Source organism: Alnus glutinosa, chromosome 12 (genome assembly GCF_958979055.1).
Source record: "Alnus glutinosa chromosome 12, dhAlnGlut1.1, whole genome shotgun sequence".
NCBI classification, from domain to species: domain Eukaryota; kingdom Viridiplantae; phylum Streptophyta; class Magnoliopsida; order Fagales; family Betulaceae; genus Alnus; species Alnus glutinosa.
The window spans coordinates 25,017,760-25,034,222 of record NC_084897.1 but is presented as its reverse complement, the minus strand read 5'-3'; the positions used below and the strand labels follow the sequence as shown (position 1 = coordinate 25,034,222).

At 36.2% G+C, this 16,463-nt stretch overlaps 1 protein-coding gene across 4 annotated transcripts; it reads right to left on the bottom strand.

The window, feature by feature from the left end:
- Positions 1-1,879: 1,879 nt before the first annotated feature.
- Positions 1,880-14,437, bottom strand: LOC133851149 (uncharacterized). 4 transcript variants are annotated; one of them, XM_062287461.1, is made up of 9 exons: positions 14,027-14,437; positions 12,594-12,692; positions 11,724-11,818; positions 10,630-11,308; positions 10,297-10,378; positions 8,809-9,852; positions 4,404-5,207; positions 2,996-3,256; positions 1,880-2,283 (listed from the first exon to the last, which is right to left on the bottom strand). In XM_062287461.1, the coding sequence occupies exons 4-9, from the start codon at positions 11,018-11,020 to the stop codon at positions 2,124-2,126; spliced, it is 2,742 nt and encodes a 913-aa protein (XP_062143445.1). In that variant the 5' UTR covers positions 11,021-11,308; positions 11,724-11,818; positions 12,594-12,692; positions 14,027-14,437; the 3' UTR covers positions 1,880-2,123. The 4 variants fall into 4 exon arrangements, with proteins under 4 accessions (XP_062143445.1, XP_062143446.1, XP_062143443.1 ...); XM_062287462.1 differs by lacking the exon at positions 12,594-12,692 and adding an exon at positions 11,960-12,113; XM_062287459.1 differs by lacking the exon at positions 12,594-12,692.
- Positions 14,438-16,463: the final 2,026 nt, after the last annotated feature.

Sequence of the window (16,463 nt, the reverse complement as noted above, 5' to 3'; positions counted from 1 at the left end):
GAATTACACCATCAGTGAGTTCTTCAATGTTTAATAATTTTTTCCACATTATGTTCTACTACAAATCAATCATTATAACTTATTTTCATTTTTCTCTTTATTTTTCTTTAAATCTTCTTATTTCATGTCTTTAAATCAAGTGATAAGTCATTCTATCTAATAAGTTATAAAATTAAAAAATATTAAAAAATATTTTACAAATAGAAAAAAGTGCTCTAATTGACATATTAAATAAAAAAATATAATATAAATATTAAAATAAATTTAATTTAATTAATATTTAAATATAAGAAAATTATCTAACTTAAACTTGTCGTCTTAGGCCTCAAATTTTATTGAGCCGGCTCCACTTACTTGCCTACCAGAAGAAGCAGACCCACCACCCCATCCCTCCTTGTAGGTTCTGAGGAGAAGTGTGAGCAACCAGGTTTGGGTATCCCAATTTGAGGCCAAATAGTCGATGATTTCCAGGGTATGCGCCTTACGTGGAGGCTCTACTCTCGCAAAACACAAAAGACTCTATGGTCGTAGGTGAATATTCTAAATGTTCTCCTTTTTTTTTTTTATAAGTTTTTTGTTTTGTATATTTATTTATATAGTTTACATTAGAATAGTTTTCCCGCATTGAAGGCACACCAATGGTTAAATTAGATGTAGTATCTAGTAATATTACTCTTTTTGAAAAGAGTCCATTTAGCCTGAATATGAATCTTTGATGCTTGAAATGTGACGGTCCCTTTTAATTATTGCCATGTAGTAGAGGTCTTTTATATTTAAATGGGCTTTAAACTAGGGCCCAACATGGACTCACAACGAAAGCTTCCCTATTTTGGCATGAAAATGAACATTACTTGATTCCTCCCTTAAATCAATTCATTTAATTTAGCAACTATAAATAAATTTATTCTTAAATAAACCCTACACCAATGCTAAACAATACCTTTTCATTTATAGCTATCGAGCATTGATGGGAATCCCTTATTTAGATAAGTGAAATGCGCAAAATACTCGTGGTGCATAACAAGTGTACTACCACAAGGCACAAGGGTAATGTTAAAAATACAACCACACCTCAACTATTGCACAACTCTAAGGCAGAATAGGGTAAAATCCATTATATGGGCTCCACCCTATTATGCTTTGGAGTTGTGCAATAGTTAGGGTGGGGTTGTTTGTGAATCAGGGCCCCAAGGCACAATGGAATAGGTCCCACTGTATAGAGCTCACTCCATTGTGCCTTGTGGTAGTGCACTTGTTGTGCACCATGAATGCATGTATCATTCACCGACAGATAATAGCCTACCATGAGAATCCAATTCAAAAAAATCTGACAAATTGTGAAATAACTCCACGTATTATATTGTGAGCCAACATTTTGGAATTGCTTTTGAAATTGCATTTTAACCATATAAGATTTATTTATATGTTTATTTATTTTTATTTATTTTTGACGCCTCAATGCTATAGATTACCCTATCGGGCTCGCTCAAGTTCATCGATGGCATTTCGTCGAGCTGTGGTTAACAGAGAATCATTATTTTCACAACAAATTACAAAGAAAAATTGGAACCGGCTTTGTTGCGCCCGGGACGCATGGACGTTCACATTCACATGAGCTATTGCACCCCAGCCGGGTTCAGAGTGTTTGCTAGCACACACCTTGGGATTAAAGACCATAGCCTCTTCGGAAAGATCGAAAACCACATTCAAGCTGCAGAAGTAGCTTAGCAGCTTTATGACGAGCAAGAAGCCTGAAGATGCCCGGGAAGGTCTTGCAGAGTTTCTTAGTAGAAAGAGTGAAAACAAAAGGGCTGAGCCGAAAAAGGACAAAGAAGAAGCCCTAGATGATAAGCAGAGTCGGGAGAAGCACCCTGAAAAATTTATGAATTTTGTTTCCCATATTTTCTGAATTGCTTAACAGAAGAGTACCATCTAGTAGACGACGAATAAATTTTACAGACTGTAGAGTCAATTACGCACCAAGCACTGGTACAATTAGTTTGTTTAGCCTCTACTTGTCCAAACATGTGGTCATTTGATTCTATGAACCCAAAGATATCTGTTCCTTTCTAAATATTAACTTTGGAGTTACAGAAGATCTAATCCATTCAATATAAGTACGGTTACCTCCGCATAGATGACAAAGATAAACCTTGGAGGCAAGAATATGAGGCTGGAAGTACATCCTTTCTTGACACCAGAGATTTGATCAATTCTTTTATTTGACCGGTCAACATGAAAACTTCATCAGCTAAATTCTTCGTTTCCCAGTCTTCTACCATCCTGCATAAAGCTTGGTTACATCAGTTTCATTAATAAGCACAGAATTTCTTTATAGTTAAGATTAACTTAATACATTAATACACCAAACTGAATCAAAACACAGCAATAGTGACAAATAGTCAGGGAAGCAAAAAAGATGACTGATTTTTTTAGGCTTTAGGAAGAGGATGGAAAATAAGCTTATCTTTGGTCATAGTGAAATGAAATGAAATTGTAGCTAACACGTCGCATTTTTTTGTTTCAATTACTGAATTTTTTTTTTTTCTTTTTTCTGAAGTTTATTGAATCCCTTGAGAGATGCAAGATTAAACTCTATAGCTTCAAGAAAACATATATCTCCACAGAAAAAAGTGCCGCCAGTCTGTTTGTGTTTTTAACAATGTTGGAGTGAACAAGTATATACTTAGCTTATCTGTTGATTATGACACTACTATTACTCAAGAGGGAAAGACATACACTCCGTTTGTCAAAAAATTTGTTTTTTCTTCTCAAAACAAAAAATTAATAAACAACTCAAACACAAAATACTCCTAAAAACACAAAAACAGTTTATTCATTTATGTCACATTCACACTTTTTAAAACAAAAAACACCCCCAGAACATATTAACAAACGGAACCAAGCTTTCAATTGACCCACAGCCCCTCTCCCTTCAATAATGATAAAGGAGTAAAGAAAGCAGATACTAAAAGAGCGAAAGTAACAAACAAACCTTGATTGAGATTCCGTACTGTTGCTGCAGTCAGAGTAAAGCACCTTGATGACAGGATGCAGATACATATTAGAAACTGGCCCGGTGTGGCCCTCTGCTTCCACACAGTAACCAGCACAGGACCAAGAATTTGGATTTAGAAGAACAATTTGCAGCAAAGGAGATTTGGTTTTCACATCCTTAACCACAGTCCGATATGATGATTCATCCTTTGCACTTTCCAGGAGCTGATTTGTAAACATTCTTTCCAAGGTATACTTCCTGTCCACCAGAACAAATTAATTTGTGTAATGAACTTTTATTTAACAATATCAATAGTCAAGAAGAAAACTTCAAATCTAATTCTTCCTTTTAAGAAAAAAAGGTAGTACTCCTATCTGTAGAAAAAAATATATTGACTGGTTAAAGAAGAAATTATAATAATAGCTCAAATTACAAGGTGGAGAGAGAGAGAAAAAGAGAGGACCATGAACATTTAGCATCATGGAATTTGTCTAGAGATACATGCATCACCATGCAAATCCCTCTTCTGCATATTCACAATAGTATATCTTGGGATCTATGATTTGTAGGTCTTTTGTTCTACATTAAAGTGTGTCAGAAACTACAGGACACCATACACACGCCTGTTAATCAAAGAACTAGTGTTTTAAGATATGTGCAGTACTTCAGGGTGTTAAGAAATTTTTCAAGGGGCTTACATATAGTCTTGATTTCTTAATCATTACTGTGTATGGTTCTTTTGCAAGCAAATATACACAAACAATAGGTAAATACATAGGCTTTCATATTATAAACTCACAAAGACATACACATACTGCTGTATCCTTGTGGGTCGTGTCTATATTTTTGGGAGTCACCAGGTCAATGTCGAAAATAGACAAGCCCACAATTTGAGCAGCCAATGCATACATGCATGTCCAGAAAATCCTCAACAGAAGTTCTAACGCATATCCAGAAATTCTGTGCAACTTAGGACCACCTTAAGGAAAATTCAAATAAAACATAACACTACTCACAGTACTAATGTAACTATGCAATTTCTGTAAGAGCCAAATATTTACAGGTGCTTAAATTAGTTTCCAACAAAGTTCAATCTTATTGCTAATCTGTAATATTTGCACTCTAGCCAACAGCTCCAAATCATGCTTGTCTTCCCTACTTTCAGACTTAACATCAGAACTTGAATAAAGACTTGCCACCCCAACAAAATCCTTCTAAATGGAAGAAGTACAAATTTTTGCAGAACATTGTGCTTTGCCATATTACTGAGTAAAAATAATGAGCTAAATCACTCGGATGATTTTAATAATAAAACAACCAAAATCATATATATCTCTACAGCTGTTTTCAAACATAAGCACACTAAAGATACAAGCACATGAATTGTAGATCACTATTTGCATACCTGAATAAATCCCCCGATCCACCAACTGGCGTACAAGTGGAAATGTAACATTTAAATAACCGAACTCCAGAATCTACAGGTGCATAACCATTGCCGTAAGGGTAAGCTCCAAGAAGAGATGAACATTGAGGGCAAACATATTCAATCCACTCAACATCTACCGATCGATTGAAGGATCTAACCATGAAAATATTTCCAAGAAAGCCATTGAGCAAACATTTCTGATTTCCCTTGATCTCCTTAGTTTCGGACACATGATGAGTGTGATCTTCATCAACATGATTTAGAACAAGACTTTTCTCATGATTGCAGCAACCAGGCGCTGATGCCTGATCTTTAGAGAGATCTGATTCTGGCAACAAACAAAATGAAGCATCATCATTAGTTTCTTCCTCATTAACTCCGCACCTGAACTTTCCAGCAATATCTCCATTCTTAGAATGCATGAATTTTCCCCCATCAGAAGCTTGTGTTTCCTCGCGTGGATCATCACAGGTTATTCCTCCTCCACACTGACTTCTAGAATCTAGACTACCTTCACCAAATCCATTGTCGCCTTTGACATCTGGTCCAGAGTCAGACCGCTGGCATCCAACCTGGTCACAGGATTTCCATTCCACAAGATCATCCTTGCAAAGAGTAACAGTTGTGGAACTTAATTGGCAAATACCCTCAGCACATGTATATGATTTTGCATAACCAGTCACCAGCTTCTCACTTACACCTCCAAACGAACAACAGCAAGTCCCAAACCAGTTATCAGCCACCTCTCGCCAATCGACTGATGGCATTTCCACAAAATGTCTTCATATATGAATTAAAAATTTGGGAAAATTGTCAAAATAAATCGAATAATTGAATGCAAGTTAACAATAACAGATTTGCAATGTGAAGGAATCAAGAATCAGAAAGTAGAGAGAAAGAGAGAAGACGAAATGTGGACAATGAATGATTTCATTATTCTGTGTAAAATGATACAAAGAATCCTATCTTTATACAAGAATGAAAAGAAGAAGAAAAAAGCAATCTAACTAACTCTCTTCATTACATCAGGGGTCAGTATAGCTATAGCCAACTAACCAATCTAACTGTCTAACTAATAAAGTTAGCTTTAACATTTATTTACAACTGAAACGCCTCGTCAAGATGAATGGTATAAGTTGATAACATTCATCTTGGTCAATAACAAATGAAAAGAAGCTCGAGAAAATGGCTTAGTAAGAATGTTGGCTACTTGGTGCTTAGATTGAATATGCAAAGTACGTATCAATCCTTGAGTAGTCTTGTCATAAAATATAGAATTAACCGCGATATGTAGGGCAGCTTGACCGTCACAAAAAACCAAAGCAGGCTGAGTATGAGGAAGCCCCAAATCCGTAAGCAGAGCACAAAGCTAAATAATCTCGCAAGCGACAGATGCCATAGACCAATACTCTGCTTCAGCAGAGGATCTTGAAACCGTGTGTTGTTTCTTTGATTTCCAAGAGATCAAGGAATTACCCAAGAAGACACAGAAACCTGTGACTGATCTACGAGTATCTGGACACCCAGCCCAATCCAAGTCACAAAAGGCTTTTAAATGCAAGCTAGATGAAGCAGAAAGGAAAATACCTTGACCCGTAGAGGATTTAATATAACGTAGTACATTGTATGCAGCATCAAGGTGAGTCCATAAATTGACTCAAGAGCTGAACTAAATTGGATAGATTAGGCTGTGCAATGGTTAGATACACTAACCTACCAATCAATCTGCAGTAGCTCGTAGAATCAGTGAGCAATTCACCCTCATCACGAGACAGCTTGAGGTTTGGTTCCATAGTAACTGGAGCAGGTTTAGCAGCAAGTATACCACAGTATCAAGAATTTCAAGTGCATACTTCCTTTGAGAAATAGAAATACCTTTTGCACTCCGGCAATTTCAAGACCAAGAAAGTACTTCAAAGCTCCAAGGTGTTTAAGACAAAATGTTGCATTAAGGAAGCTTGTGAGGTCTGAAATAGCATAAGTATCGTTACTAGCTATTACGATATCATCCACATAAACTAGCAATGCAACAAAAGAAGATCCTTTCACACGGGTGAAGAGGGAATAATCAGATTTGGACTGTGTAAACACGAGTAATCAAGGTGAAAGAAAATTTTGAGAACCATTGACATGAGGCCTACTTAAGTCCGTACAAAGACTTATGAAGTCTGCATACTTGTGACGCCCCTTTAGTACCAAAACCGAGAGGCATCTGCATATAAATTTCTTCATCCAAGGTGCCATGCAAGAAGGCATTATTCACAACCAACTGGTGAAGGTGCTAATGATTAACAGCTGCAAGAGCAAGGAGGCATCTCATAGTCATAAGTTTGGCAACTGGAAAAAAAAAGTATCACAGTAATCCAGTTCTTCTTGCTGAGTGTATCCCTTAGCTACCAACCGAGCCTTATAATATTTGATTTCACCATTTGCTTTGTATTTGATCTTATATATCCATTTGCAGCCAATAGGATGCTTGTTGGGAGGAAAATCAATGATAGTCCAAGTGTTGTTAGCCTCAAGAGCATTGATCTTAGAAGCCATAGCCTCATGCCACTGAGGAGAGGTGACGGCTTGACGAAAAAATTTAGGCCCAATGTGGGATGAAACAGATAGACTAAAATCCTTATAGGAAGCTGAAAGCATATTGTAATCAAGAAAAGAAGCAAGGTCATATGGTTTACCTGAAACAAAGGCCACATTTGGAGAATCAACTAGAAGAGAGGATTGAGTGGCTAAATGACAATGATATTGTTGTAAGTATCCTGATTTGGAACGAGTTGACCTTCGAAGTTGAAGATCAGAATTAGAAGAATTTGAAGTAACATTGCCAGATGATAATTTGGGAACAATAGGGAAAGTAGGAGTAGATGAAACAGGAGGGGCAATGGGGAGGGAATGAATGTCAGATAAAGGATTAGGAATAACAAGACATCCATCAGAATCAAAAGTATTAAGAGTAGAAACGAATGGAAATATGACCTCATGAAAAATATCATCACGAGAGATGGAAACAGATTGAGTGGTAACGTCAAATCTTTTGTAACCCTTAATGCCAAGAGGATAACCAATCACATGGTTTTGCTCGAGATCAAACTTGGTTCTATTACAAGGTAGAGTGGATGAATAACACAAACATCCAAACACGCGAAGATGAAGATAAGGAGGATTAGAAAAAAGAAGCTAATAAGGAGACTTATTGGATAAGTTTGGAGTGTGAATGCGATTTATGATGTGAGTAGCAGTGAGAATGCAATCACCCCAGAACTTTAAATGTAAATGAGATTCAAAACATAAAGCACAAGCAACAGTGAGTAAGTACTGGTGTTTACGCTCAACAACAGAGTTTTGTTGTTGAGTTTGAACACAGCTTAGCTGGTGTATAACACCTTTGGATGTAAAAAGTCAGGCATACAAAACTCAGCACCATGATCAGATCTCACTCTTTATCTCAGTTTAATCTAGGTAAAGAATGATTAAATGAGTGGGCGAGTTTGAGATTTAGAATGTAACAAGTATACCCAAGTGTAACGACTAAAGTCATCAACAATTGTGACAAAATATCTACTGCCATTTATTGATTGAACTGAGAAGGGTCCCCATCTGTCACAATGGATCAATTCAAAGATAGAATGAGATAGTGAAGTGCTAATGGGAAAAGAAAGTCGACGTTGTTGAGCTAAAGGACAAACATTACAAAGAGTGTTTGAATTACATGAAATAGATGGAACTAAATCAAGCAACAAGTTTATTCTAGACTGAGAAATGTGACCTAAACGATAATGCCATATATCGGCTGTGGCAGTTTTGAAAGAAGTTGAAACTGAAGCATTGACGCAAGCAGGTATGGATGGTGAGGTAGACTGCAAGGCAGGACTATGTAACTTTGAATCTTGCAGTAAATAGAACAAGCCACCCTTTATCTTATCCATTCCAATCGTCCTCCAAGTGAGTAAGTTCTGTATGAAACAAAACCCAGCAACAAAGATAAGACATCAATTGATATTCTTGATGAGTTTACTTGAATAAATTAAGTTGAAAGAGAATGAAGGAACGCAGAGAACATTTGTGAGAATGAAGGTTTGTGAAATTTGAACTGTGTCTACATGGGTAACTTCAGTAAATTGGCCATTAGGTAACTTAACTCTGCTAGATACCACGGCAGTAATTGACGTAAAGAAAGATATGGAGTAGACCATGTGGTCAGTGGTTCCTATATCTATGATCCAAATATTGGTATGACATTTACTTTGGATTGTTGACAGATGTGAAGAAGAAAAAACAGAGTATTGATTATCCAAAGGAGTAGATAAAGATGAAATGCAGAGTAAGTTACCTGCCATATTCGAGAAGATGTGATCTTGAGTAGGAGAATTACTACCTGCTTGGATTTACAGAGGATGACTCTTGAGGCAATTGCAGCTTTAGTAAAGCAAGCAATTGTTTGCATTGCTCTTGGGTAATGGACAACTGAGCTGACTCTTGAGATGATTCTTGAACTTGATGAGCAGAATGATTGGTAATCTTTCCCTTATTAGACTTAGGTGGATAACCATGTAATTTGCAGCATTTGTCAACAACATGTCCAACAAGCCCACAGTGAGTACAAGTGGGATGTTCTTTGCGGAAAGAAGCCAGCCTAGAAAATTGATTCTGTGGATTTGAATCAGCTTTAGACATCAAAGCTGCAGTATCAGTAGGCAGAGAATGCGAGAAAGCAACCTCTCGTTGCCTTTCTTCTTGAAGTACCAATGAAAATACCTTGTTGATGGAAGGCATTGGATCAATCAAGAGGATTTGACCTCTTATACGTGAGAAAGACTCGTTTAAGCCCATAAGAAAATGGAAAACGTACTCTTGATGGTGAAAACCAAGGAATACCTTCAAACCACCGCATGAGCAATTTGGAATGGGACGAATGTTGGAAAGTTCATCCCACAGACCTTTGAGATGAGTATAGTAGCTACTTACTGAATGATTGCCTTGTGTAAGGGTTGAAATCGCCTTTTGTAGCTGAAACACTCGAAGTCCATTGCTTTGCGAGAATCTTTCTTTCAGATCCTCCCACATATCAGCTGCAGTGTTGAGAAAAATCACACTATTTGCAATCTCCTTTGATACTGAATTCAGGATCCATGAGAGTACCATGTTATTGCATCTCACCCATGCATGTAGTGTAGGATCTGTAGATGATGGTTTGGGAAGTGTACCATCGACAAAACAGAATTTGTTCTTAGCCATTAGTGCCAGCATCATGAATCGCTTCCAAGTAAGGTAATTGTCACCATTCAAGGGCTGAGAAACAAGCAAAGAGCCAGGACTGTCTCCATGATGGAGATAAAATGGGCTAGAGAAATTTTCAATTGAAAGTGTGGTGGAGGAAGAAGAAGGTGGTTCAGACATTGCGAAACTCTTCAAGGGAGCTCTGATACCATAACAGATTTGAATCAGAAAGTAGAGAGAAAGAGAGAAGACGAAATGTGGAGAATGAATGATTTAATTATTCCGTCTAAAATCATACAAAGAATCTTAGAATCCTATCCTTATACAAAATGAAAAAACAGAGCAATCTAACTAACTCTCTTCATTACATCACGCATCAGTATAGCTATAACCAATCTAACCAATCTAACTGTCTAACTCATAAAGTCAACTTTAACATTTATTTACAACTGAAAAACAACTCTGCCTAGCATATAAATATGTAAGATGCGACGATAATCAATAATCTAGCATGACCATAGCAACGATACACAGTTTACAGGAAAATCGTACTGATTACTACGCGCATGCTTCAAAAATAAATAGTACTGACAAGACTGTGACAAGTGAATACAGTGACAAATTGATGCAAGTAAACGTAAATTACCTGAGAGGACTTTTAGTCAACTCAAACGAGCAACTTTTACAGTAAAAGTGAACTCCTCCACTAGAAGATAGACTCTTCAGGTCTGAAACACAATCATTACACGAAAGAAACAACATTTCCTCAGTAGGAAGATGAATTATACAACAGGTAAGTAAATAAAGAAGAAGAAAACAGCAAATTAAAGCAAAGCCCTCTAAACTACATTCCGTACATAGAATTCAATTATAAACTATAATTTTGCTTTCCTATTCCACTAAGTTTTTTCAGCAACCAAACCCGTCTTGATTTCACAACAACCCAATATATTAAGCAAATAAAGCATAGAAATCTCACCGGAGTCCATTTCTAGCGGCTTCAATGCATCGAAGACCGCATTTTCTCGGCCTTCAGACAAATTCAACACGGAATCGAAATTCGAAACGATTGGATGATCGACCGGAAGAAGCAGGACGAGCTTGACCTCGATGTGATCATCAAAGGCTCGAAAGCTCACAGGAGACTCAGGGTCGACCAGAACCCGTGGAGTCGGAACCCTGAGCGAGACTTCGAGGTCTTCAAACCAGCTCACCAAGACCAGAGACTGTGAGGGATTGAGATGGACCTTGAGATTCTGGAACTGAACCAAGGGCCTAGTGCACGAATCGAAGATGAATACCCGAAGGATTGGCACGTGAGATTGGGCTTCCCATGTGAACCGCCATTTCCTAGGGTTTTCGGTGGACATTGTATTACTCTGCTCCTCTGAGGTTAGTGACGAAGCTGAAGTTAAGAGTTACCAAAAACGTTTCAAAAACAGAGGACTGGAGGAGGCGCCCAATGCAGTTTTGAAGGCCACCCTTGCCGACGCGTATATTCTTTGTTTTTCGGGTCTGACGTCTTGGGCTAAGGAAACACGCCTATTCATAACGTGCCCATGGGCCTGACCTCTGGCAAGAAGGCCTGAAGGTAGCCTTCCAAAGATGCGTACGTGCTGCTAGGCCCATATTGCTAAATTCATCAGGCCTGCCTGTGTCTATCAGATTCAGAGAACCTTAAAAGAAGAGCCCATAAAAAAGAAGAAAAAAGAATCATCTGGGAAAACAAATTTGAGTTCTATATTTAACCGGCAACAAATTCGCTTCCCTTAACGTTATTTTAATATAAAAAGTCTTTCTGTTTCTTGTTTCTTTTTCCTCTATCATTTATTTGAATGAAAAATTTAAATAATATTCTCTTTCCTCTCTCTTTATTTAAATAATGTTCTCTTTCCTCTCTCTTTCTGCCCGAGCCCGTCCCGTTTTGAAATATAAGGGAAAACGCAAACTTAAGTGTTAAAAACATTTAAATGAAAGTGTACATTTACAACATATAGATTGCAACTTCCTATTTTATTATTTATGCCTATTAATAATTCTTTACAATGCCATGAATTCCAAAAAGAGACATACTATACAATATAAAAGTTAGGTCGGTCCACAACGATTTATTGCTCTTATCGAAGTCTACGCCTTTACAAAAAAATGACTCCGTCTTACTGTGTCATCTGAAAAGATTAGAGAGAAGATTGGTGAGTTTAACAACTCAGTAAAGAAAGCACAACAAATAAGAGTATAATATTTTTCAAAAATTCTAAAAAAAAGAGTTCAAATAATTTAGTAAGTAAAGAATCAGGTAAATGACATACAATTAGATCAAATACAGAATGATGCATGAATCATTTATGCAGCGTGTAAGTTTTAACCTCCACTGGCCCACCTCCACGCTATTTAACCGAGAGCGGCGCACGTTACGTTTGGCACATTCAAAAAGACCGATCTTGAAGGACCTAAACGCTCATCCTGTTGTCACAGGGAAGAGCCGACGGATTAGGAACTTCCCTAGGTGAAGACCCCCCGACCAATAGCCCACACTTTTAGTGTGGTTGCCACGTTACCCATATGGATCCAGATCGTAACACGATACTGCCGTGGAGTAAAACTTTGTGTAATATATGCACATATAATTACGATGATGCCATCATTCTGTGCTCACATAGAGCATATACAACATATACGATATGCTGCACAAATACAACTATACATAATCTCATGAAATCATATATAACACATATGCATTTCGAGAACCATAATTCCATCAATTTCTTTCATATGGTGCACGTATAACTCATTCACAATTCATACTTTGAGAGCTATAATTTTATCTACATCATATAATCACATGAATTCTCAATCACCTTAGATAATAAGAATAATTTCATGACAGAATTTAAAAAGACAAGTAATATAGAGAAGTGAAAGAGTTTTAGAAAAATCCCCGACTTTTTCTCTTGAAAAAGTTCTATTAAAATTTCGCCTGGGTTTTAAAGTTGTGTTCCCTTTACTTGGAGTGGTGATTAACATCAAGGTCGACCTTCTTACCTAAATAAATTGAAAGAAGAAGCTTAGAAGAATATTCTGAAATTTAAAGCCTAAAACTTAATTAAAGTATACATAACACATAACCAAAGGTCTCCAAATTGCACTGCCTGCCCATAACCATAAGTCAGTCAACATTAATACTTAGTGACTAAACCACCAACAAGTGTGACTCAATTAGCCCAATCACCGAAAATCTTCCAAAAATAGCAACCCCCTTGAATACCTAATCCTAGTCCAAGAGTCCATGACCCCAACAACTCAATATTAAACCAACTCAAGCCAATCAAGTCCAGCAAGTACTACAACAGGAAACACATGGGGTACATAGCACTTGGTTTAACAATACATCTATAAAATCTCAACTACAACAATCTCATATCACCAAATCTGTAACTCATACCAAAGTCATTTACCAATGTTATTTTCCAGAATTAATCACCCAATCCATCTATGAAAACAACATCCCAAAATCACACAAAACTCAAGAAAAACCATCAAAGAATCATAATTACCCAACAATGCATCTATTCAATACTTCTCACAAAATCCTTTATAAAATAACTCCAACACCCAAAAAGAATCAACTCAAACCTCCATATTCAGCCATCATCAAGCCACAAGCCTAAGGTGAATTAAAAACACAAACAATCCAATAGTTTGCAACAGATTTTACATTCATTCGGCCAAGACTCATAATCTCAAGAAATTCAAAGCACTAAAAATCATCCAACAAGAAATAATGAATAGAAAACCAACATTCTCAAGCAAACCCATAATTTATTCTCAAATTAACCAATGAATTAACAATTCCCAGTATATCGAAACTCAAATAAAATTTTCCCAACAAGATTATTCAGAAAAATCATCACCACAACGGTTCCCAATCACCAAACGGAACAAGAATTAACCCAACTTCAACAGGAATTCCAAATTAAAACTTGTCAAAAACCTTCACACAAAATATTTCCAGAATTTTCTACACCCACTCGGTTCTTCCAAAAAATTTCTTCCACACGGCTAACCACAAAACCGAGAATCACCCAACAAAATAAACCCAAACTAAAAATTAGCAATAGGATTGATTCACACCCATTCGGTTTTTAGCTAAAAAAAAACCCCAGAATTTCACAAATCAACCCACCAACAAATCAGCATCAGAAGAAAATCCAGAAATCTAGGCCAATGCCCACTCGGTTCTCTTCTCAAATAAACCCAAAAATTTGATACCCACTTGGTGTTTCTACCGAAATTCATAAAAATTAAGCTTCAAGCTCATAAACAACACAAATCAACCAAGAATCAAAACCCAAAAACTAGAGGAGAAGAAAATTTACCTTGAATGAACCCATATGATTCAACCGGTCATTTCCTCTCCTTCCTTCGCTCCCGGCGAATTTCTCCTCTCTCGGTGAGTCTTTTTCTCTCTCGATGATTCTGGGTTTCTCTCTCTCGCTCTCCTCTCTTTTCTTCTCTCCTCCTTTCTCTCTTCTTCTCTCTCGCTCACTCTTGCTCCCTGTCGCAGGAACAGACCAGAAAATAAAAGAAGAAAGAACAGAGGAAAAGAAGAAGGGAAGAGAAATAAAAGAGGGAGGGGTGCGTGCTACCACTGCTATGTTTTCCTTTGAAGCCTTACGCATGTCTGCAACGTGTACTGGGGTTTTGATAAGCGGCGATCCACTTATCACAAAAGTATAAGCGGATAGTAAATAATTAATTTGATCATTTACTTAATATTCTGTCGATTATATTTTTTATTTTCTTTTTCTTTTTCTTTTTCTTTTTTCCTTTCTCAACAAATTCCAAGTTATTGTTTAGGATGCTCTGAGTTGATAATTATTATATCAAGTTAGAATATCTTTCAAATTATATTTTTTTAAGTATTTATTTTAGAAATGTATTCAGCGTCATTATATTGCACATCTTTTTCATAAATTTATCATTAAATCTGTAGAATTCATATATTTAATAGTGAATTTGCACGTTTCTTATGCAGAAATAAATAAAAAATATGCAAAAAAATAAAATCAAACGTTTATTTTTATTTTATTGGGTATTTGTTAAGGTTTGGTTGTCCTTTTAGTTTCATTTTGACACCCAAACACGCTAGTCCGTCAACTTGCTACATAAATTAGCTATAAAATGGAAAGAGAAGCATAAAATATTACACCGATTAATCAAACTATATAATTGTAACTACTGAGATAAAATGCTAACTACATATGCATTATGACCTAATAATCAATGTGACAATCCACCAACTTGATATGAGACTTTAAGTTTTTAGGATGCGACAATTATGCTGGGACCAACAAAATCATGGGTAACATGTCTTAATATTCATTAGATTAATGGTTTCTTAGGGATGGAGGCACCCAAAAAAAATTAAAAACCTAGAAAAACAATTATTTTTTAAGGGTTAATCATACGATGGCTCCGGTAAAAATGAAATTCAACCCACCCTCCCCAAAAAAATTTACTCTACTAGTAAAAACGAGATTATGTAGTAGAATGGAATATAAGCTTCTAACATATCATTTATTAATTTATGTTAAAAAATAAATTGCTAATGATTTCACTATAGAAAAAATGATAATGAATTAATTTTATTTCATGAAAGATTGCCGTTGAGCACAATTAGAAGGAGATACAAAGTTTTTTTTTTTTCAATTTTTTTTTTTTTTTGTACACGTCTATAACAAAAATAACTACTTGAACTTATAAGAACAAGATAGAATAATTACATGTTACTCAAACTTTTCCATCCCATTATATTCGAGGACAATTTTATATATATATAGAACACTGAACCTTTTAATGGAGAGATAATAATAAAAAATGCAGCTTGAGTACTCATTAGGTGCTCAAAGGTCAAGCCTGCTTTATTTAAAAAATAGAACACCCTTATTCATATAATCCATCTGTCTTTCGTTTCTGTCGCCATCACAGCTATGTTCAATCTCATGCCTGATCAAAAGTTAATTAAAGATTAAAAAATGGGATTTTTTTTCTTTTCTTTTCTTAACTCGATCGCCTTAGTTTATTGTCAAAAATGGTTGGCGACAAGTACCAGTCATCCTCTTAATAAAAATTAGCAATCTTGGGGTGTTTTTAAATTTTAACCACGCAATTAATCAACTCTAAGAGTCACAAAGTAGATTTGGGTGATGTATCTTTCTTATTCCAGCGTGTAGAAGATGGATTATTTTTTTGTTCTTGAAAAGAAGGGCTAATTAATTAGAGAGCTACTTTATTTTCTTTCTTCTTATGGGATCTGAGTCCTTACCTAACTTACCCACCTCTTTTCCTTCTTCCACTTGAGTCAGCAGAAAGTGTAATGCACATGATCGGTTTGCATGGCCTTTTTGGCCTTCTGAGCCAATGAAGAAAGCAAAGACAAAGAAGGGGGGTTTTATCTGCCACACAATTTGTATGGGGTGTAAAGCGGATAGGTTATAACCGAGTACTTGGTTATTGGTTATCGGCAAATTAGTCAACTGATTTGATACCCAGTTGAAAATAACCGTTAACTAGTCCTACTAGAATGGTTTCCGGTTTTAGAAAATATTGAAATCGATTATAACTGATAACCGGCCGGTATATATATATATTTAAAAAATTAAAATTTTATACTTTTATTTCCAGTCTAACTTAGGCCAACATATTGGGTCAAAACACGTAGAAATATTTTTTAAATGGCTAAAAATGTCTAAATCAAGTCTAAAAAGTATGCCAAATACTCAAATTATGCCCAAAAGACTTCTTCATTAGTTA

Bases quoted from the DNA above. Each gene is read 5' to 3' on its own strand.
- LOC133851149 (XM_062287461.1), bottom strand. From the start codon at position 11,020: ATGTCCACCGAAAACCCTAGGAAATGGCGGTTCACATGGGAAGCCCAA. The intron at 9,853-10,296 runs GTAATTTACGTT...TTATGGTATCAG, and splicing joins TTGACTAAAAGTCCTCTCAG to AGCTCCCTTGAAGAGTTTCG. The intron at 3,257-4,403 runs GTATGCAAATAG...TCTGGTGGACAG, and splicing joins GGATCGGGGGATTTATTCAG to GAAGTATACCTTGGAAAGAA.